General features: G+C 40.5%; 1 protein-coding gene across 10 annotated transcripts in view; it reads right to left on the bottom strand.

Moving 5' to 3' along the window:
• Positions 1-3474: 3474 nt before the first annotated feature.
• LOC108424875 (protein shisa-6) overlaps positions 3475-22172 on the bottom strand; it is an 87352-nt gene continuing 68654 nt past the window's right edge. For 4 of the 10 annotated variants that reach the window (XM_037544400.1, XM_017693147.2, XM_017693149.2 and 1 more), the window contains 3 exons: positions 18847-18999; positions 9897-10309; positions 3475-4888 (listed from right to left, as the gene is read on the bottom strand). In XM_037544400.1, coding sequence (XP_037400297.1) covers positions 4457-4888; positions 9897-10309; positions 18847-18999 — 998 coding nt within the window. In that variant the 3' untranslated portion in view covers positions 3475-4456. Of the gene's footprint in view, positions 4889-9896; positions 10310-18846; positions 19000-21266; positions 21288-22172 lie in introns of all 10 variants that reach the window. The other 6 variants (XM_017693146.2, XM_017693148.2, XM_037544401.1 and 3 more) reach the window with 2 other exon arrangements.

The following is a 22172-nucleotide window of genomic DNA, read 5'->3' as shown; positions in this document are numbered from 1 at the left end:
CTCAGGAGCGCCCCCTGGCGTTTGAGAAACACAGGAGACATTACTGAACGGCAGTTCTCTCTACAAATTCTTTGATGATACAGGTGTAACGATAGGAACAAACTGCACGTTATCTTCTTTGTTTGTGGGGCTAACACGGCTAACACAGCATGATGCAAAGCCTTTGCAATCCAGACTCGAACTGTATTGAGCAGTAAAGTCGGGGAGAGCAGGAATGGTTGGTTTCATTCTCTGCTGTACATCCTAAGCAGACCGAGCGTTAGAAAAACCCAACTTAACAGCAAATGAGATCTACTCATCTTAGCTAAAAGCAGAACCTTTCAGTGTCAGAAAATATTTCCTCAAAAGAGTTCATTCATGACTAAACTAGAGCTGCAACAAACAACTAATTTGATAGGTGAGTAATCTATCGATTACTGAAACGAATAATCGATTACTCGGATTATGAATCACTACACTACAGGAAAGTCAACGTCTCTCCACGCTCTTGTGAGAGTCTCGCTCTATGAACAGTTCAATTTGAACGGTTTTGTGTAAACACTGCACTTCAACCTTCGTCCAGCTACCCTGAGTAAGAACTACGTCCTTAAACCGTTAGCGAGTGGAGCTACACGTTCGCGGAGAACAGACAGCTGTTGGTAATCGCTCTCCCGTGTTCACTGACCGCACCGGTGGCCTCGACCCTAAAACGACGACGCAGTGTTCAGAAGTGTGAACGTTATCTGCAAAGTGAACAGAACCGCTGTGAAAAAGAGTTACTCGCTTCTCTGTTCCAGCTCCAACAGCGATTCCAGAGAGCAGCATTTAAATAGAAAAGCAACAGCTCAGCTCAGAACATGAAGCAGAGCGTGAGAAGCTAACTAACAAGCTCACTAGCACAACTGACAGCGCGTCTCAAACCACACACTTCTGTACTTCACACACTACACTAAGGAGTGCATTTCTAATGGTATACGCGCTGTTTTGACACACTAGTTAGTGAGCTAGTATGGCGGTTTGGGACGCGGCGTATTTTACCGAGATTAATCTCTTCATCCAGTGAGCCGCCGAGTTTCCTCTTATGGTGCTCCAACACGGAAGATGTGCTCCCACGCCAGACAACTTTACATGTAGCACAACTGACAACCTATTTTAAGGATTTTGCTCTTGAGGCTCTGCCATCGCGCTGTTGTTAACTCTCCAGTGAGCGGTAACGTCAAAACATTCTTTGTCAGCGCGAGAAAGCCGGGTCATGACGTCACCAACTATTCGACTACTAAATTAGTTGCCAATTTATTTGATCGTCGATTTTAGTCGAATAACCGTCGCGCCACTAAACTAAATTAATTTGGTCTGAACAAACTGGAGCTCTTGACAAAATTAACGAATGCTTGTTCAAGAAGTCAATCATTTTTCATGCTATGTTTGTGTGAGAGCGCCCTGTACTGACCTGGAACTTGAACTTTGCCAACCAATCCTGTTCTCCCCTCCAGTTTCCATTACATTAGCTAGATTAGCCTTAGCTCCAGTGATGTATATGGCTTTTTGAAAAGGGATTTGAAAATTTTTGAAAGGGATTCTAGCCTGTATATTCTATGCAGGGTTTTTTGACTCTTACAAGTTTGACATTGTAACAATAGCAGAACCCTTTTTGGTGCTGTATAGAACCATTTTTAAAATGTTCTATAAACACATTCTTTATCAATCCGAAGAACGCTTTCACCATGCGAAGAACCATGTACGCATAAAAGGGGTTCTTTGAGTGTTTATGGTTTTATGTAGAACCATTGTCTTTACTAAAGAACCCCTGAAGAAGAACTTTTAAAGAGCTTAGCTAGATAACTTGAAGTAGTAAGTTAAAAAAGCTGCAACAGAACACCAGCCATGCTCTCACTGCCCTCTCAGCTATGGGAGGCAAATCCGGCCAAGAAATTATAATTCAAACAATAAAATGTAAATGTAAACCTTGTTACCATTTTTTTCAAACATCTGCGCAAATATCCTGCCAAAATTGAAATGAAATACCTACATTTGCTATTTAATATATTCACATAAGCACAAGTCATTTGTGATAAAAAAAAATACATTTAAAACAGCTATTTGGTGTTTCATTTTAGTCATTATTCTGGTATTTCATGGTCATATTTAAAAATATATTTTAAAAAACGCTAATAGAGAAAAGAAAATCCAAGCTTCACATTGGCTTTGCCTTTTCTGCATGAAATACATAATACATGTAAAAACTAAAATCAAAATGCATTGCTGATGTTATCTTTTTTATATCTTTTTTTATAGGCTGCATCTAACAAAATGAAAATGCTTATTCGATAAATCAACAACAAAGCGACAGTTTGCGATTCAGTTTTCGGGGTGGAGTCGCTGTGTCAGAATGAAAAGACAATCGGAAACGACCACAGGTGCCACCTGCTGGAGATTTACTTTTCATTACCATTTTGCTTTCTCATTTTCAAGTTAACAAATATGCAAATATATGTTAATTTGCACTAGATGGAGCTACTGTGTACTTTTTTGGATCCCATACTAGGCCACATCCTTGGCAACCCAGTCTTGTTCAGACACCCACGTTTCACAGTAGCAAATTATATTATACTTACTCACAAAACTTATATTTTAGTCTTGTTAAAATATGAAACTGCTGTTTTCTTGAATTGTTAGCCTGTATAATTTCTGTTGTTCTGTGATAATAAATACCTGAATAGTGTGTTCAGTGTTTAAGGTTCTTAAACTCCCAAGGACTGAGCTAACCCCCACCCCCCCTCACACACACAACTCCACACACACAACCCTTCTGATGCTCTACTTGCACTATCTGGATCATTGCTGCTACACTGTGTTTACTGTTTTTTTCTACCTCAGTAACTGCTGTGTTTATGTCTGTCATCTGACTAACAGATCACAGCATGTTAAATATCTCTGCACCTTATTCCACTACCTCATGACTAGAATGAGTGCTGTGTTGGTGCTGCACTGTCCTGTCTGTTTACTGTGTCTAATGTTTATCATATTTATTGTTTCTGGCTTAATTTTTTTGTTTGCACACAATGTCTTCACGTTCGCACTTTGTACTTTTGTTCCTTGTTGCACCGTGTTGTTCCTGGAGGAACTTAATTTCACTCCACTGTGTACTTGTACATAAATGGAATGACAATAAAAGCCTCTTGACTTGAGTATACGAGTGATGGCACTATTAACGGTTAACTGAGTACTTGAGTTTCCATGCATATACTTAACTGAGACACCAATGTTTCATAACGCATCAAGTACTGAATTTTGAATCCCTAATGTTTGGGATTTCTAATGTTTGAGGTTTCTAATGTTGGGAGAGAGTGGTAGTTTGAAAAGAATACTGTGTCTTCATGGAGGGTAGAACTTCATTGTCTTGCTGACCTGCTCTCCATGGTGAATCAAGAGGAGTCACAACACTTGAAAAGGAGCAGTTTATGAGGCACACAACAGATCTGTTCCAATTGAGTATCATGTTTAGAAAAATAAGGATGGTTTATTTGAAGCTACTACAACAAGCATAATATATTCATTTGTCTTGTGAGTCACTCACTGGAGCACAGTCTACAGCCAGATATCAAGAGTGATCATGGTTTGTCGACAACATTCACCCATTTTCATCCTACAAACACATTTAAAATGGCACACATAAATTACTGTATTTGTTTAAAACAGTCCAATACTGTGTTAGTGGGTCGTCTATGATTCTTGAATCTCTAAAATAAAGCTACAGTAATACAAACGCCAACCAGAACAGACTTGTCCATTTACTGCGGCTAAAATAGCTTATTTACAATCTTCTATGCAAAGGAACTTGCCGTTAATTAAGAACAAACTAATACGTGCTAGCCATCACTAACCAAACTAATGAAAAAAATGAAAGAAGAAAAAAAAAACAAACAAATGAACAGAACGAACGCATTTAATCGATTGTGCTTTTAAACCCACAAAACCACTTCGTTGTTGAAATGGAACATTTTTCGTAGAGGCACCCATAGAAGTGCTAACATTGGTTTAATTTAAGAACTTCTAAAGCTATGACTAGGACTGGAAGTACAAACAGTATCTGTATTTATATATTTATAAAGTTACACAATTCCATTTCACATCCACATCAACTAGCACGCTTTCTTTTGTACCTCCTGTTGCTCTTCTATCAGTCCTGTGTGAGTTTCCATGCAAAGCCCTTAAGAACTGCAGAACTGGATGGACATTTTTATTTTCTGTCTGGACAAATCACGCAAGGCTCTAGTCCGTTCCTTTTATCTGTGAACTACAAACACAGGGAAATGTTGGATATGCACTCGGAAGGGCCTCTATGTCTGTATATATTCGGGCTGGTGCTGGGGTCAATCACTGTGGAAACCATAGACAAGGACTACTGGTCATACTGGCTCTCTCGCGCTGTAGTCTCTTGGGTTTTCTGGCGGCTGGCTGGTCGCTAAGGTCCGAGTTAAACAGTTACTTCGGTCTTGCTGCCTGTGCGGTAGTGGTGGTGGTGCTGCTGCTGCTGGGCGGCCGGAGGGATGTAGTGGAGCTGCTCCACGGTCTGCGTGCGGCGCGAGGCGAATGCTTGCCTCTTGGAGGCCGTCTGGTTCGTGCTAATGGTGTTGTGTACGGCGGCGGCGGCAGCGGCAGCAGCAGCAGCAGCAGCGCTGTTGCTGTTTGAGGCACTGGGATGCGAATGCATTTTGGTCATCTTGTAGCGATCCATGACCGGCGTGGTGGGCATGAACACGTCCGTGTGGGATATGGCTCTGGACATGGACCTGTCGCCGTGGAAGCTGGAGCGCTTGACGGACATCATCTTATCAGGGGACAGCAGAGGGTCTTGTGAACGCAGCCGGTCCTGTGAGTACAGACGCTCCTGTGAGTAGAGGCGCTCCTGGAAATAGGGGGTGGGTATGGTTATTGTAATAGACAGATATAAGAACTCATCTTTAGCCGCATTACTGACACATAGGGAATATCATATTATTTAAGATATATGATTTTAATCTAGAGTGAATCTGCAAAGTCTGTTCAGTATTAATTATAGAGTGAATGGCCTTCTGTAATTAGCTGAACCTGGAGCAACCTCAATAATAGTGATAATAGTAATAATAGTTTATTATTATTGGCTTATTATGTGGTTATTAATAGGACATATAGTAATATACTAATACGCTAATAGGCATGACCATGCAGTGGTGTTATCGAGTGTGTTTTGTCATGCTGATGTTTCAATCTGGGTCTCTGTGATAGAATAGGAAAGTTACACAGATATATTATCTCACATGAATCCATCCAATCAAACCCCTTACAGATTACATCATTCAGTTCAATTAATCTAGTTCAAATATTAGTTCAGTACTGATTTACACACTCAAGTTTTTCAAAGCCATGTGTAATTTATGACAGAACATGAAATAATTTATGTATCATACTGTAACTTTTTAATAGGTTTTGCTGATCAGATTATACAACCCCAATTCCAATGAAGTTGGGACGTTGTGTAAAACATAAATAAAAACAGAATACGATGATTTGCAAATCCTTTTCAACCTATATTCAATTGAATACACTACAAAGACAAGATATTTAATGATCAAACAGATACATTATATTGTTTTTTGAAAATATTCACTCATTTTGAATTTGATGCCTGCAACATGTTCCAAAGAAGTTGGGACAGGGACAACAAAAGACTGGGAAAGTTGAGGAATGCTCAAAAAACACCTATTTGGAACATTCCACAGGTGAGCAGGTTAATTGGAAACAGGTGAGTGTCATGACTGGGTATAAAGTCAGCATCCCTGAAAGGCTCAGTCGTTCACAAGCAAGGATGTGAACAACTGCGTGAGCAAATAGTTCAACAGTTTAAGAACGTTTCTCAATGTGCAATTGCAAGGAATTTAGGGATTTCATCATCTACAGTCCATAATATGATCAAAAGATTCAGAGAATCTGGAGAAATCTCTGCAAGTAAGCAGCAAGGCAGAAAACCAACATTGAATGCCTATGACACTTCGATCCCTCAGACGGCACTGCATTAAAAACCGACATCATTCTGTAACGTATATTATCACATGGGCTCAGGAGCACTTCAGAAAATCACTGTCAGTGAACACAGTTCATCGCTCCATCTACAAGTGCAAGTTAAACTCTGCCATGCAAAGCGAAAGCCATATATCAACAACACCCAGAAACGCTGCTGGCTTCTCTGGGCCCAAGCTCATCTGAGATGGACTGACGCAAAGTGGAAAAGTGTCCTGTGGTCTGACGAGTCCACATTTCAAATTGTTTTTGGAAATCATGGACGTCGTGTCCTCTGGGCCAAAGAGGAAAAGGACTGTCCGTATTTTTATCAGTGCAAAGTTCAAAAGCCAGCATCTCTGATGGTGTGGGGGTGTGTTAGTGCCCATGGCATGGGTAACTTGCACATCTGTGAAGGCACCATTAATGCTGAAAGGTACATACACATTTTGGAGCAACATATGCTGCCATCCAAGCAACGTCTTTTTCAGGGACGTCCTGCTTATTTCAGCAAGACAATGCCAAGTCACATTCTGCACGTGTTACAACAGCGTGGCTTCGTAGTAAAAGAGTGCGGGTACTAGACTGGCCTGCCTGCAGTCCAGACCTGTCTCCCATTGAGAATGTGTGGCGCATTATGAAGCGCAAAATACAACAACTGAGACCCCGGACTGTTGAACAACTAAAGTTGTACATCAAGCAAGAATGGGAAAGAATTCAACCTACAAAGCTTCAACAATTAATGTCCTCAGTTCCCGAACGCTTATTGAGTGTTGTTAAAAGGAAAGGTGATGTAACACAGTGGTAAAATGCCCCTGTCCCAACTTCTTTGGAATGTGTTGTAGGCATCAAATTCAAAATGAGTGTATATTTGCAAAAAACAATAAAGTTTATCCATTTGAACATTAAATATCTTGTCTTTGTAGTGTATTCAATTGAATATAAGTTGGAAAGGATTTGCAAATCATCGTATTCTGTTTTTATTTATGTTTTACACATGTTTAGCATAATGGCATCACAAGTGAAGCCAAATATGAGAACATTTCAATTAAAAAGTTAACACATTTACACAGTATAAGTTACGCAAGTTCTTTTGTTCATGTGAGTGTATAAATAAATGGTAAACTTCACTGTCTTAAAGAATAGTTTGGTGAAAAATCTAACTAATTTCCCACTAAAACCAGATACAGATCAACCAAAACATGTCTGGAGCCCAGATTTTCTTTAGTTTAGAACTGGAACGATGAGGTTAATGTTGCCAACAAACACTAGATCCCAATAGTCTCTCACACGCACGCACGCACGCACGCACGCACGCACGCACGCACACACACACACACACATACATACACATTGTCTAAGCCGCTTATCCCAATAGTCACCCAAATAGCCCAAATAAAATACATCACCAAAACTTCTTTCAACTAGCTCAAACTGCACCCTAGTCCTCAATAAGGTTGGCCAGACTTGCTGATGTATTTAGGGCACAGTATAGCTTCCTCTGAATCATAAAAATGAACAAAACTGTAGCACTAAACATTTCAGACAACACCAGGACTGGTCTTTATAAAGCAGGGCTGATCTTGGATCAGACTCCGGTTTTTACACTAGCCATGTTTACATGCAGCCTGATAATCCGTTAATAATCCAACTAATAGCTCAATCGGAATAGAATACGTCCATGCAAACATCTCCATAGTCTAGTCCAATTGAGGCCATTTGGAATACAATTTCTATCCGATTGAACGAGGTGGGTAAACCTCTAAATAATCCGATAAACTGAAGAATAATATCTGTGTAAACGCCTGAATCCGATTACACTCCAATCGGAACATGCGAGTACGTTCTGCGCATGCGCGGCGTGCTATAGTGAAAAGTTTGTAACGTTCAACATGGCGGAGCAGAAACTGGTCTGCAGAGGAGATGAGGTTTATACTCTGAGCTTTAAAGATGGCGGTGGGACGGACGTCCAGCTTATGTGTCTCAGAAAACGTCTTTCTCTCGCTGCTTCCTTTGTAAGTACATGTAAAGGACGTTTTTCTGAGTCTGACATCAGTTTAAAGCAATTAAAAACTTGAGCGCGTGAACTGGAAACTCATCTCATGCTCAATGGACCTCACGTGATGTTTGCTGTCATGGTAACGTTTACTCTAAGCGCTACTCCACGCATGCGTGTCATTTTGCATCTGATTTTCATCAGTTTGTTGAATAGAGTAAGCATAAACACCTCAGTCTAAATCTGTAATCCGATCGTATTCAATCAGATTGGCAAAAGTGATTGCATGTAAACGCAGCCACTGATGTGCCAAAGGACATGGGACAGGAACTAGTATCATGTAGGATCCCCTCTAGCCCAGCGAAGTGCAGCAACGCAATGTGGCATCAACTCCACAAGTGGACAGAAGACATCTGGAGGGATGCTGAGCCATGGCATCTAGATAGCCACCCGCAGCTCCATGTTATATGTGGGTGCAGGATCTTGGGTGTGAATGGACCTCTCCACCACATCCCATAAATGCTTTACTGGGCTCACCTTGGGCCAATGTCAGAACTCTCCACAATGCTCCTCGAAGCAATTCTGCACAACTTGGACCACGACGGCATAGTGCATTATCCTGCTGGAATATCCCATCATTGTGGGGGTATGCTGCAAATGATCACTTGCAGTGAAACATTGCGAAGGACCAGTGATCCCACCATATGTCATGAGAACACACCCCACACCTGTATGGAACTACCACCAGCCTGCACATGTCCTTGTTGACAACTGGGGTCCATGACTTCATGGGGTCTGCACCACACAAAAACCTGACCATCAACCTGAAACAACTGGTACCATGACTCATTGTATCACGCCACATGTTGCCAGTAGGGTCCAGATGTGTGGGATATGCATGTGGGGCCTCCTGCACTGAATGTGGAAGTGATTTCTGCTGAAGTTGCTTGTCTGTTCCCGTGACACTGCCAGTCACTATCAATAAGCACTGGAGGGCGGCTACTGCACTGTCCACTGTGGATGCCTTTCTATGATGTATGCCCGGTACACATTTGACACTGTAGATCAAGAATGTTAAATGCCCGCACAACTTAGGAAATGTAACATCCCATCCACAGGTTTTAAACATGATAATTCATGTTGCCTTGCCATGAGCATACTGGCCAGAGTTCAACCTCACTCACAAGACGACACATCACAACCTATACAGGTGTGGGCTTTCCCAAGCCATGCCCTGAGGTATCACCACTTCATAATCAATTTACATACTACTATCCAATGACTTTTGGCACATCAGTCTATGATGGTCACTGTCACAAATACTAATTCTTGATCAACAATTCTACTTCATTTCCCATACTTTGGGAATACAGACCACATTGTCTAAAATGCCTTCAGTTTTGTTCCTTTCTATAGTTAAGTCAACAAGTCTGCACAACCATAATGATGACCTGCTCCAGCTGTAATCTAAAGAAGCAAAATCTGGACTCCAAATATATCTCAGCTTATTACATCTAAAGTAAATGGAAAATCAGATTTTTTTGCCAAATTATTCCTTTATGTTTTTAATTATATTTTTATTCAATGTATGGTTGTAATATGAGAAGACCTAAAAGCCCAGCTACAATCCCCCAAACCACCCATGATAAACAAAGAGGAATTAAGGAACAAGGATGAGATGAGGAGGTGGTAGTGGTACTTTGAGGTGGTACTTTGTCACAGGGTAAAGATGGAAATGTACATTAATTTAGATAGGAAGTCAGGGGGAGATTCAGGCTGAGCTTTCAAAACCCAGTTTTGTCATTGGTATAATTTAATACTATTAAACTTTACAAATGCAGATTTTGAAAGAGAAAAAATGGTTAAAAACAGCCATCCTTACCTGGGAGTGCTGCAGACGCTCTTGTGAGTGGATGCGGTCCTGTGAGTAGTGACGATCCTGTGAGTGCAGGCGGTCCTGTGATATGAGGCGCTCGTGGGATCGCAGACGCTCAGCTGACAGCAGCTGTTCGTCAGACAGAATGCGCCCCCCATACGAGGACATGCCATAGGGTGACATGGCATAGTCTTGAGCATAGCCACGCTCAGGGGACAGCACACGGTCCTGGGACATGGCTCTCTGGACACGGCGAGGACGCTGTCGTGGAGGCTGCTGCTGCTGCTGGGCCTGCTGACTGCTCTGTGACTCCTGGTTCATCTGATTCATTTTTATCATGTGAAGAGGGAGGGTGCCTCGTGCTGCTAAGTCGGGAAGGTGTCTCTTGCGGCTGTAGTAGTCATCCACATCCTTGTCCGCTGTGGAACAATAAAGACAGGTTACTGGTCAGGACATCATGGTAACTCCAAAGTACTTAACAATCTGGATTACGTCTAACAAGGGTTGGTTTTCATATGTAATTTGTAAGGCACTTGTCTGGCCAGTTCATTTAAAACAAAGTTTAAATTATTACTGTCAGTCTTGTCAGACTTTCATTTCCATGTACCTCCCAAGATAAAATAAATCCAACTCAAACAGGGTTTAAATCATCAACTACTTCAAGTGAAGCATGGCTTCCTCTAAACTGCACTGGAATGGTTATCAATATATCCGTAGCGTTTGGAAGACATACTGCAAACTTAGAACACTGCATCTGATAGACATAGACAGAGAATGCACAACTCACAGAACCCTACAGAAGCCGGGCTTTAATGCAAGTTAATAGCTGATTCAAACACATGCTGTTTTAGTGGAGCAAAGATCACAGTTTATTGAACAACAGGCATTCACAATGTCATTTTAGCTCCACTGGGAGTTACTGAGGTGTATGTAATGCCTATGAAACATTCACTGCCTATGAAAATCATCTCAAGTTCATTCTTTTACAAATGTGATTTTTGTCCTGCCTGGAAACTTGACTTGTGTATGTGATGACTGGCGGAGCTCTCAAAGGGACGGGATGTTAAAACAAACTCCACTGACACTGTAATGTGTCTGACTGACATCTTAAAACAGTCAGTCATACACATATTACATTAAACGTGTTCAGTGGTGTAGAACATTTTTCTTTAACTTGGTAAGTTAACTGTTAAAAATAACGCACAATGTTATTTTTAAATAACGTTAATTTAGCAGCCAATATTTTGAGCCTTACTTAGGATTAGCTAGTAAACAAATTCACAATCGAAAGCAGAATCTACATTTTCAATAAAAAAGGGTTTAAATGAGTAGGAAACGGAGAATCTGACAATAGCTTTAGACTGATGAATCAGCTTTAGACTGATACATCTCTGTAACATGAATCAAGTTATAATGAATGAATACCTAGCATGCCTTGTGTCTCAAAAGCTGTGGTCAAGTCTCCAGACATAAAAGAATTCTAAACAGATAACTACATTTTATTGTGTATCATTTCACAATTGTTCCCTAAAAATACCTTTAAGTGTCTTCACGATGTGATATTTTAATCTATATTCTATAAGATATCTAAAATAATATCGACTAAATACAGTTTGCAAACTTTTAAATAATTTAAATAATGGGTATTATGGTTTATCAGAGAGTATCAGCTGCACTGGACAGGTTGTAAAAGTTAGCGACTGGTTACCAGCAGCTGGACAGTGGCAACAATACATGTAAAAGTGATGTGGAGAGAATAAACTTCTTTGTTTGCACTGTTTCACTATCATCAGGTAAGATGTTTTGCTTGTGTTATTGATAAAAAAAACTCTGGATGTTTAAAATGCATGGACTGGAAGAGGGTTTTAGAGCTGTCTCTAGGCATGTATTCTCATAAACAGGATCAGGTCTTGTGGAGAGAAAGACTAGACAACTGAATGAACTGCTCCATGTCCTTCTTTTTCCTGTTTATATTATCTTTCTTTGGTTGCCGCACAAGATCAAAGGTTCCATCTTATCCACACACACACACACACACACACGAACACTAAGTGACTACTGTATCCGTAACAGAATGATTAGAGATGGTAATAATTAAATTATAGTCTCCACCGATATGGAATGAATGCGGTCTGGAGGAGCTGATGACCTTGAGATCTCTGTTACACTTGACGGATCTCTCCGTGCACATCCTCCGCCTGAGAGAATTTTAGTGCATCACTTTGTGGATGAATAAAACTGCATTCAGGAAAATTAAAGCCTCAAATCAAAGAAATGAAAGCAAAGCAACAGTGTATAGCTGACCCAAGTTGCAGCTTTGCAGTAAAAGGCTACATTGAGGACCCCAGAGGTTGTCGTAATTTTTTAAATGCGGCCTCTTATAAGGGGATTATGTCAAGCTTGTTATGAAATACAAACACATAATAATCTCATTTTATAAGCCATATATCATTATTCTATAATCCATTAACAGCAAATAATATGTTATAGCAATTACAGATATACTGTTTTAGTTAAGCAGGCAGTTCAAGTGAGTACAATAGCATGTACTGGTGGAATGTTTGAAACACGATTGCATGAGACTAGACTAGTCATTTAAGCTCAAAGACACACATATTTCTTTGATTTATTAATAAGAGCAGAGTGGTTTGACTACTATACCGAAATAGAGGGTATTTTTTTTCCCTCTGGCTGCACCCTACAAGATCTATCTGTATGAATGTCACTGGAGATCCAAACATAGACATAGCTAAGCCTTTTGGCTATTCACTACAACAAATAATATGCTTTAGAAGCGTAACTGAAATATAAGGGTGGGAATGCCTGAGGATGTTTCTGAAGAGAATCTGGTGCCAGGAATTATTGAGTGTTTGCGAATGTATGCAAGTTTTTTTCTGGCCATGGCTTTGGAAGATGAAGGGGGAACTGCTGATTAGAAGTAGAGGTGGGCAATATAAGCTGTAATTTATATCAAGGTATTTTCCACTACCTGGACAATAATAATAATAATAATATCACAAAACACCAAAGATAAATTTGTAAAATAAAAATAATTTAGAATTGTATTCACTTTTCAAAATTAACAAATGATACAGATTTCTTTTTTAACTTTTGAGACAGATGCTCTCATCCAGAGTGACTTACAGTTTGATAATTTTACACAGACGGGCAAAAGTAGTGTTAGGAGTTTTTCCCAACGACTCTTATTGATATGGTATAGGGTGTTTGCATAGGCAGGGGATTGAACCTCAATCAACAGCATAAAAGGCAGAGATTACCCACTATACCAACCTACACTAAACTATACTATACAAACTAATCATACTACACAAACTATACTAAACTTGCTATTCAAAGTTCAATTGACTCAAAATTTTATGGCAGTATCGTAACTAATATTTTTAAGTCAAAAAACCCATTTTTTACAGTGAAGTGAACAAAGTACACCTACAATTAGTTATAATTCTGTCAAGATGTCTACAGATGTCTTTATATTTCAACATTAAAAAACAAAAAACAAACGATGCTATTAACAGTATAGAGATTACATTTTATTGCCTTTTACAATAGACTTTCTATTGTGTCAGTGAAATTTTTGGTTTGATTTTTGATTTTGGCTTATTATTCTGTAGCTACAGGAGCTTCAAATCAAACTGGCTGAACTATTCTCAGATTACAGAAGTGTGTAATAAAGCTTAGGGCCTGCCGGTGGGTCCTTCTGATATAAGGGGTTAATAACTGTTATGGCACAACAATGTTCCCAGCACAGTAGTTGAAAACAACTTTCTTTTTCTACTTACTATTACAGCTAAGTAAAACAATCTCTTCTGGGCTTTACTTATATATGTGGGTTTTACTGCATATATCTGGCAAGTCTTTTGCAGCTCAGCCATAATGAAAGAAGTAATGTGTCTATATGCTGAACATCGATGATAGAAATACGTTTTTGTATGAGATCTACTTCAGATAACAGGCTTTTGTCAAGAAGCCGATGCTTCATATATATATATATATATATATATATATATATATATATATATATATATATATACATAAAAGCTATGTACTTTCTTGATAACCATCATGCCACCAGAGAAAATTATCTCATGTAATTTCAAAAAGTGGTATGGACATGCCATTAGGGGTTTACTTTGTGTACTTCTTGTGCCGGTCCCAAGCCCGGATAAATGGTGAGGGTTGCGTCAGGAAGGGCATCCGGCGTAAAACTTGTGCCAAAACTATCATGTGGATCACAAATATGATTGCCATACTGGATCGGTCGAGGCCTGGGTTAACAACGACTGCCTCCGGTGCTGTTGACCAGCAGGGTGCCGGTGGAAATAGGACTGTTGTAGGTCAAAGACCATCAAAGAGGAGAAGAGGAAGGCAGGTTAGAAGGCAGCGAGAGAGAAGGAAAGGCAGGAGTGTGGAGGATAGAGTAGGGACTCTGAACATAGGGACAATGACTGGTAAAGGCAGAGAGCTTGCAGACATGATGGAGAGACGGAAGGTAGATATTCTGTGTGTTCAGGAGACCAGATGGAAAGGAAGCAAGGCCAGGAACATTGGAGGTGGATTCAAACTGTTCTATCATGGTGCAGAGAGGAAGAGAAATGGAGTAGGGATAATCCTAAAGGAACAGCTTGGGAAAAGTGTTCTGGATGTAAAGAGAGTGTCAGACAGGATCATGAGCCTGAAGTTGGAGGTTGATGGTGTAATTTTGAATGTGGTCAGTTCATATGCACCACAGGTTGGTTGTCAGTTAGAGGAGAAAGAGGAACTTTGGAGTAAGATGGATGAAGTGGTAGATGGTGTCCCTAGAGAGGAGAGATTAGTGATTGGTGCAGACTTCAATGGACATGTTGGTGAAGGGAACAGAGGGGATGAAGAGGTGCTGGGTATGTACAGTGTGAAAGACAGAAATGCGGAAGGTCAGATGGTTTTAGATTTTGCAAAGTGAATGGAAATGGCTGTGGTGAACACGTATTTTCAGAAGAGGGAAGAACACAGGGTGACAAGAGTGGAGGGAGGTGCACACAGGTGGATTATATCCTTAGCAGGAGATGCCACCTAAAGGAGATTGGAGATTGTAAAGTGGTACCAGGGGAAAGTGTAGCAAGGCAGCATTGGGTGGTTGTCTGTAGAATGAGATTAGAAACAAAGAAGAGGAAGAGAGTGAAGACAGAACCAAAGATTAGATGGTGGAAGCTGAAGGAGGAGGATGGTTGCAGGCAGTTCAGGGAAAAATTGCAACAGGCCCTTGGGGGCAGTGAGGAGCTACCTGAGGACTGGGAAACTACAGCTAAGGTGGTGAGAGAAACTGGCAAAAATGTTTTGGGTGTTTCGTCTGGTCAGAGGAAAGAAGACAAGGAAAGTTGGTGGTGGAATGAGGAAGTCCAGGGGAGTATTCAGAAGAAGAAGGCAGCTAAGAAAAAGTGGGATACCCAGAGAGATGAAGGAAGTAGGCAGGAGTACTGTGAGGCTAGTCGCATAGCGAAAAGAATGGTGGCAAAGGCAAAAGCTCAGGCCTATGATGAGCTGTATGAGAGGCTGGACAGTAAAGAAGGAGTAAAGGACTTGTATCATTTGGCTAAACAGAGAGATAGAGCTGGAAAGGATGTACAGCAGGTTAGGCTGATAAAGGATAGAGAGGGAAATGTACTAGTGAGTGAACAGAGAGTGTTGAGTAGATGGAAGGAGTACTTTGAAGAACTAGTGAATGAGGAAAACGAGAGAGAGAGGAGGACAACGGGGGGGAGAGATAGTGGATCAGGAAGTGCAGAGAATTGGTAAGGTGGAAGTGAGGGCAGCTTTAAAAAGGATGAAAAATGGAAAGGCAGTTGGTCCAGATGACATACCTGTGGAGGTATGGAGATGTTTAGGAGAGAAGGCAGTGGACTTTTTAACCAGGTTGTTTAACAAAATCCTGGAGAGAGAGAGGATGCCTGATGAGTGGAGAAGCAGTGTACTGGTCCCCATTTTTAAGAGCAAGGGTGATGTGCAGAGCTGCAGTAACTACAGAGGTATAAAGTTGATGAGCCACACCATGAAGGTATGGGAAAGAGTTGTTGGAGCAAGGCTAAGGCGAGAGGTTCAGATAAGTGAGCAGCAGTTTGGTTTCATGCCTAGAAAGAGTACCACAGATGCAGTTTTTGCATTGAGAGTGTTGGTAGAGAAGGACAGAGAAGGTCAGAAGGAGCTACATTGTGTCTTTGTGGATCTAGAGAAGGCATATGATAGGGTGCCAAGAGAGGAACTGTGGTACTGTATGAGGAAGTCAGGTGTAGCTGAGAAGTATGTTAGGGTGGTGCAAGACATGTATGAGGATAGTGAGACAGTGGTGAGGTGTGCAGTTGGAGTGCCAAATGGTTTCAAGGTGAAGGTATGGTTACATCAAGGATCAGTTTTGAGCCCCTTCTTGTTTGCAATGGTGATGGAAAGGTTGACAGATGAGGTCAGGCAGGAGGCTCCATGGACCATGATGTTTGCAGATGACATTGTAATCTGTGGTGAGAGTAGAGAGCAGGTGGAAGAGAATCTGGAGAGGTGGAGGTTTGCACTGGAGAGGAGAGGAATGAAGGTCAGTAGAGACAAGACGGAATACATGTGTGTGAATGAGAGGGAGGCAGGTGGAAAGGTGAAGATGCAAGGAGTAGAGGTCGTAAATGTGGATGACTTCAAATACCTTGGGTCAACCATCCAGAGCAATGGACAGTGTAGAAAAGAGGTGAAGAAGAGGGTGCAGATCGGATGGAGTGGGTGGAGATGGGTGTCAGGGCTGATTTGTGACAGAAGGATAGCAGCAAGAGTGAAAGGGAAGGTTTACAAGACAGTAGTGCGTCCTGCTATGATGTATGGTTTGGAGACTGTGGCTCTGTCTAAAAGACAGGAGGCTGAGCTGGAGGTGGCGGAGATGAAGATGCTGAGATTTTCGTTGGGAGTGACAAGGATGGATAAGATTAGAAATGAGCAGATCAGAGGGACAGTGAAGGTGGAGCAGTTTGGAGATAAAGCCAGAGAGGCCAGGTTGAGATGGTTTGGACATGTGTTGAGGAGGAATAGTGGATATATTGGTCAAAGAATGTTGGAGATGGAGCTGCCGGGTAGAAGGAGAAGAGGTAGACCTCAGAGAAGGTTTATAGATGTAGTGAAGGTGGACATGGAGATGGTTGGTGTAAAAGTAGAGGAGGCAATGGATAGGGCAAGATGGAGGCAGATCTGCTGTGGCGACCCGTAAAGGGAGCAGCCGAAAGAAGAAGAAGAAGAAGAGGTATGGACATGCCCCCTGACCCTAACTCCCATTTCTATGCAGGTGCTCACCCTTTTCTAGGCTAATCCATATGCAATTACACAACCCTTTAGCTGTATTTACTCTTCACTTAGGGAATATTACGACTTTAGATGATACTGCACAGCAGAAACCTACCATCCACTAGATCAATAGAACAGTGGGCCTAGGCCACAAATAAGTTATCTCCAGTGATACAAGCAAAATAAAATAGTGGTGGCTTTTAATCACCAGCCTTGACGCTGAATGCCAATAATCTTTACTTTAAATAGGGTTTCTGAACTGGGGTTTTAACAAGGCATGAGCTGTCTGACAGAGATAATGGGCCTATGAAATATGCGCTCTCCCTCGCAGCGTGATATAAATGTGCATATATAATAGAGGTATATCACTCTCGTCACTGACAGCTTTAGTTAAAGATTTATTCCTACATGCACTCACTTATATACATGCACTACAGGCTTATATAAGATGATTGGAGCACAGTCATTAATTCACAGTGCCCTACATATGAGAGGTTGATACACTATGCACCGATAAATGATAACATTTAATTATTAGTATTGGTCTAATGTTGTTAATATAGCACCTGTTTTTAAGATAATAATAAGAGTCAATGGGCAAGACTCGTAATGTTATATTCACCTGCCTTTGTAAGCTGCTATTGATAAAAGCATGTGCTAAATAATCTTTCCAGAAAATAATAGAAATGAGCTATGTCAAAGCTAGGTAAACTTAATCTTTGACTCATCTTTATCCAGCTTATGCTACCTGCATATTTCATGTATGAATTGTACGGAGGACTTTAAAATGCCAAAAAATAAAGACATGAATGGATAAATTGCTAAATAGAGTTAACTTAGTTTTGGTGAATGACAAATGGGGCTGAGCTACCCTACTATGACACCCTTTAGGAAAACTGAGCTTTCCTACATTCAAAATCCCAGTTTAACTCATGATTATTGGCATTAAGATAATGTGATGATTCATTATTGGTTATTTGTGCAGAAATTCCATGTCAGCGCATCCCAATATGTGCCAAACTTTCTGATCACATGCACAAAGTATTTCTGCTTTTCTCCTTTTTCTTCCTCTCTTAGGGGAGATTTGATAGTTATCTGGTGAGTTGAATCAGACAACTGATGACAGGAAAGACAACATAAAAATAAATCTATGCAAGGATGGGGTCAGATCAGAAACTGATAACCACTTAAAGAGTGTTCATAACAGAGATGCCAAATCATGTTCCTGGATTTCTATCCTCCTGCAGAATACTGTTCCAACCCTAATATAATACAACTGCCTCCAGAAAACCTTAATGAGCTTGTTAGACTGGCAGTGGGACTAACTACAAGGCAACAAGCAAATGATCTCAGCATGTAGTGTAGACTACAAATACAACAAAAAAGACTGTAAGGCACTATCAGAATGCTTGGTTGGAATCAATTCCAACAACTCATGGAGATAAATTCAATTTATGCTGTGAATGAAATTAATTGTTTTCGGAACCAGCTTAGAAATGTATCAGCATATTTCAGTTATGAGATGTGTTTCATCATGTCAACTGAATTGCTGAGACTGAAATGAATGCATTTAAAAGAAACTGATCCCAACCCTGATGAAATGCCTGAAGCTCAGCAGCGTGCAGAATGAGAAACTGGCTCTTACTGAGTCTTTTCAGTGAGGAGTACTTGTTGAGGTCGGCCTTCATGGCAGACTCGTAGGATGGAGGCAGGTGTGAGAGGCTCTGGAAAGAGCGGGAGAAGGACAGATCATATGGCTCCGTCTGCGATGTGAGGATACTGTTCATGCGTGTGTTCTCTAGAGAATGACAAGACAGCAGACCAAAAGACATATCAAGAGAAAAATGCTTGGGAAGAAGTAAAAGCTGTAAAGGAATATTCCAGAGTTTTCAACCTAATCTCTATCTATACTCTATGGCTAATTACCATTTATAATAAATATGTTTTTTTTTTTTTTTTAAGATTTTCAACTTTTTCAGTTATCACCAGTTCCACCTGCTAGCTAGGACTCCCCAGATGCTGCAGGAAAGCAAGTGCTTCATCTGAGACACAAGAAACGCACCTGCATCTTTTCAAACTTTTGCTACTGCAACATTTTTGGACAGCTCAACACGTTTGGACGAGAACACTAACTGCCAGCTAACTGACTCCCACGTTGGTTAGCACTGTGCTGAGTGATGGAGGGAAGCCCATCCTACCCACCCAGAAAGCGTGAGGTCAATTATGCACTGTTAAGACTCCCAGCCACAGATGGATGTGGCATCACTGATGACTTTGGCCTCCCAATGATAGGGTTATTGCTTAGAGAGCCACAGAAGCCATTGTGTAGTTGCTAGATTACATCAGAAATTATTAATGTAAAATACATTTTTGTAGAACACTTTCATGAATATTTAATAAAGACCTTTGGATTGGACATTCTCTCACATCTGCCTACATGGACTACTGTCACTGAAGGATCTCTGAGTTTAAGGAATAATGGAAGATAATTTGCTCTGGAATTATTCCACTACTTAGAAAAGATGGACATTCTAGATTCAGATTGGATTAAAATCACAGATCTCATCAAATTACAGCTCCTCCCCAGGTAAAACTAATCCAGTTTGAATAGGGATTTACTGTAATTTTTAGCTTTCAATCTAAACTGTGCAGGTTATTAGTGAACGTGAATTATTAACATTACAAGTGATTAAATTTGTTTTGAATGTTAGTGTATGTCTTGCTATAATGCTCAGAATTCAGTTTTTGTACATTATGAATTGTGTTGTGATACATTTTAGAACACAACGGCACATAAAACCTTATTGAAGCAGTCATGTAGTTGAATAAAGTATGTTTCTGGGCTTGTCCTATTACCTGTATTACAGTGTAATGGTTGCAGTTTTTAATTCACAGTAGATGTTTTGTAAATGCTCAGTATATATTTAGTAGCATTCAACTAAATATCCATTAAATGCAACTAAACTTTAAATTGAGTGTCATTTGGATGGTCCACTGCAGATGCTTTGTAAATACATCAGTCTATCTTTAAGTAACATTCAACTAAGTGTCCAGTAAACACAACTGAACTTCAAGGTAAGTGTGAAAGAGTTTATTAAATCCCTAACCCTCAACCTGAACCTAACCCCAAAGCAAAAACCAACACTTACTCCTAACCCTAAACCTAACCGTAGTGTTGTTGATAATCAACTGATTATCACCAGAAAGGTTGTTAATGATTTAAGGATCTGTAGAGCATCTACAGTGGGCCATCCAAATAAATTGCGACCTATTTATATTTAACAACTGCCCAATGGCTTATACTTTAAGTATGTTTTGAGTCAGGAGGTTTTCAGAAGATTAAGTACAACATAACACACAATTTGATAATTGATGGTAGAGTACAGATGCAGCAGATTAAATTGAAAAACTCTGGACTTTCAAACTATTTTATAATTTTTGATAAAAGACAACACCTACTCAAGACCGACTGACACTGCAGTAGCACTAGCGCCATCACAGAACTGGTCATGAGCAAGGGGAATCAGTGGATAAACACTGTGGCCTGGTGGCTAAAATCAGCCATTGTGAGAGACTGGCTTAGTTATGTCCTGGTAAATGGCCTTCAAGCTCCTCCTTAGTAAATGACCCTTGTTTTGTCAGTGATGTGATATGAGTGAGAGCTGTGGAGGAGGATAAGCGGCCGCTACTGCTGCACCCCCCCACCCGTCCCTGTGGGCTGTGTCCCCGTCACGCCAGCCTGGACTCGGTCAGAGCGGGCAGGGATCGAGCCCTGGTTAAAAATAGGGCAGATGCCGCAGAACGCAGATCTGAGACAAAACGACACACCGGGAACCGGGAGGGGTGCGGTGGAGAGGAGAAGAGTGTTTACACAACACCACTCCAGTTTTACACTCTGCTCAGCACATGCTGTGGGTTTTGCTTCTTTAATCTGAAGCTACTGCTGGCAAAGTGCACAGCAAGGCATTCATCTTTATTTAAGTGTGGAGGAGTAGAAATAGGAGTGGGTTTGGGAGGTTGGGGTGAGGGGCATCAAGTGTAATTCTGCGGTAAAGAACAACTTACCATGCCTTAGAGATCTGTGAGCTAGCAAACAAAAATATGCATTTCAGTAAGGATGCTGTGTAAAAGAAAGTAGGGATGCACCGATCCAGCTTTTGGTCTCAATACAGATTCTGGTAGGATATCAGATAGGTCGACACTGATACTGTTCCAAAATCCGTGCAGTTTTCCCAGTAGCAAAGTATGTGCATATACAGCACTGTGCAAACCACCTTATGTTTATTTAATTTCTAATCAAACCAGACATTAAATAATAATAATTATAATTAAATAATAAAAGCCTCAGAAAAAAGCAGAAATCATGTTTAACTGAAAAAAATCCACACATCCTTTCAGACTTAGTATTGAGTTGTCTTCCTACAGTGGAAGGATGGACAGAAACACCTGTGGATTTTTGCAGATCTAAAGCAAAAGTCGTCTCATATCTCTTAAAGATGACAGAATTAAGTACTGTTTGACTATAACAGCGAATACAATAATGTAGTGACTATGTTTCAAATGTGGATCATTCACTTCTGACCAATTAATTTAGTATGTATAAAATTTGTGCCAATACTCCAATATTGATCTAGTATATTGGATCGGTGCATCACTAAAAGAAAGAACACGCCGCAGCCAAAACCAGCTGTAATGTTTTTGTAATGCTGCATGTTCTTCTTTTCAGGATTAAACATTGTTATTAACACAGTATTTTCGTTTCTTAATTAAATCAAAATGTCTTAAAGGTTACGGCAAATATCAGATACAAATGTCACCACAGCAAGATGAGATGCAGTGTTATTGAGAGAAAGTTCCAATGCCATAAACAGAATTAGCCTCGCTGAGAAAAGAGCAATAACGGGCTTTGTCATATAACAACCAATCTGTTGAAAAATCTTTGGAGCTTGTTAGGGAGTGCTATCCATCTTC

This window comes from Pygocentrus nattereri, chromosome 13, assembly GCF_015220715.1.
Source record: "Pygocentrus nattereri isolate fPygNat1 chromosome 13, fPygNat1.pri, whole genome shotgun sequence".
In the NCBI taxonomy this organism is placed as follows: Eukaryota; Metazoa; Chordata; class Actinopteri; order Characiformes; family Serrasalmidae; genus Pygocentrus; species Pygocentrus nattereri.
The sequence above is the reverse complement of the archived record's forward strand: the minus strand, read 5'-3'. Positions and strand labels throughout refer to the sequence as shown.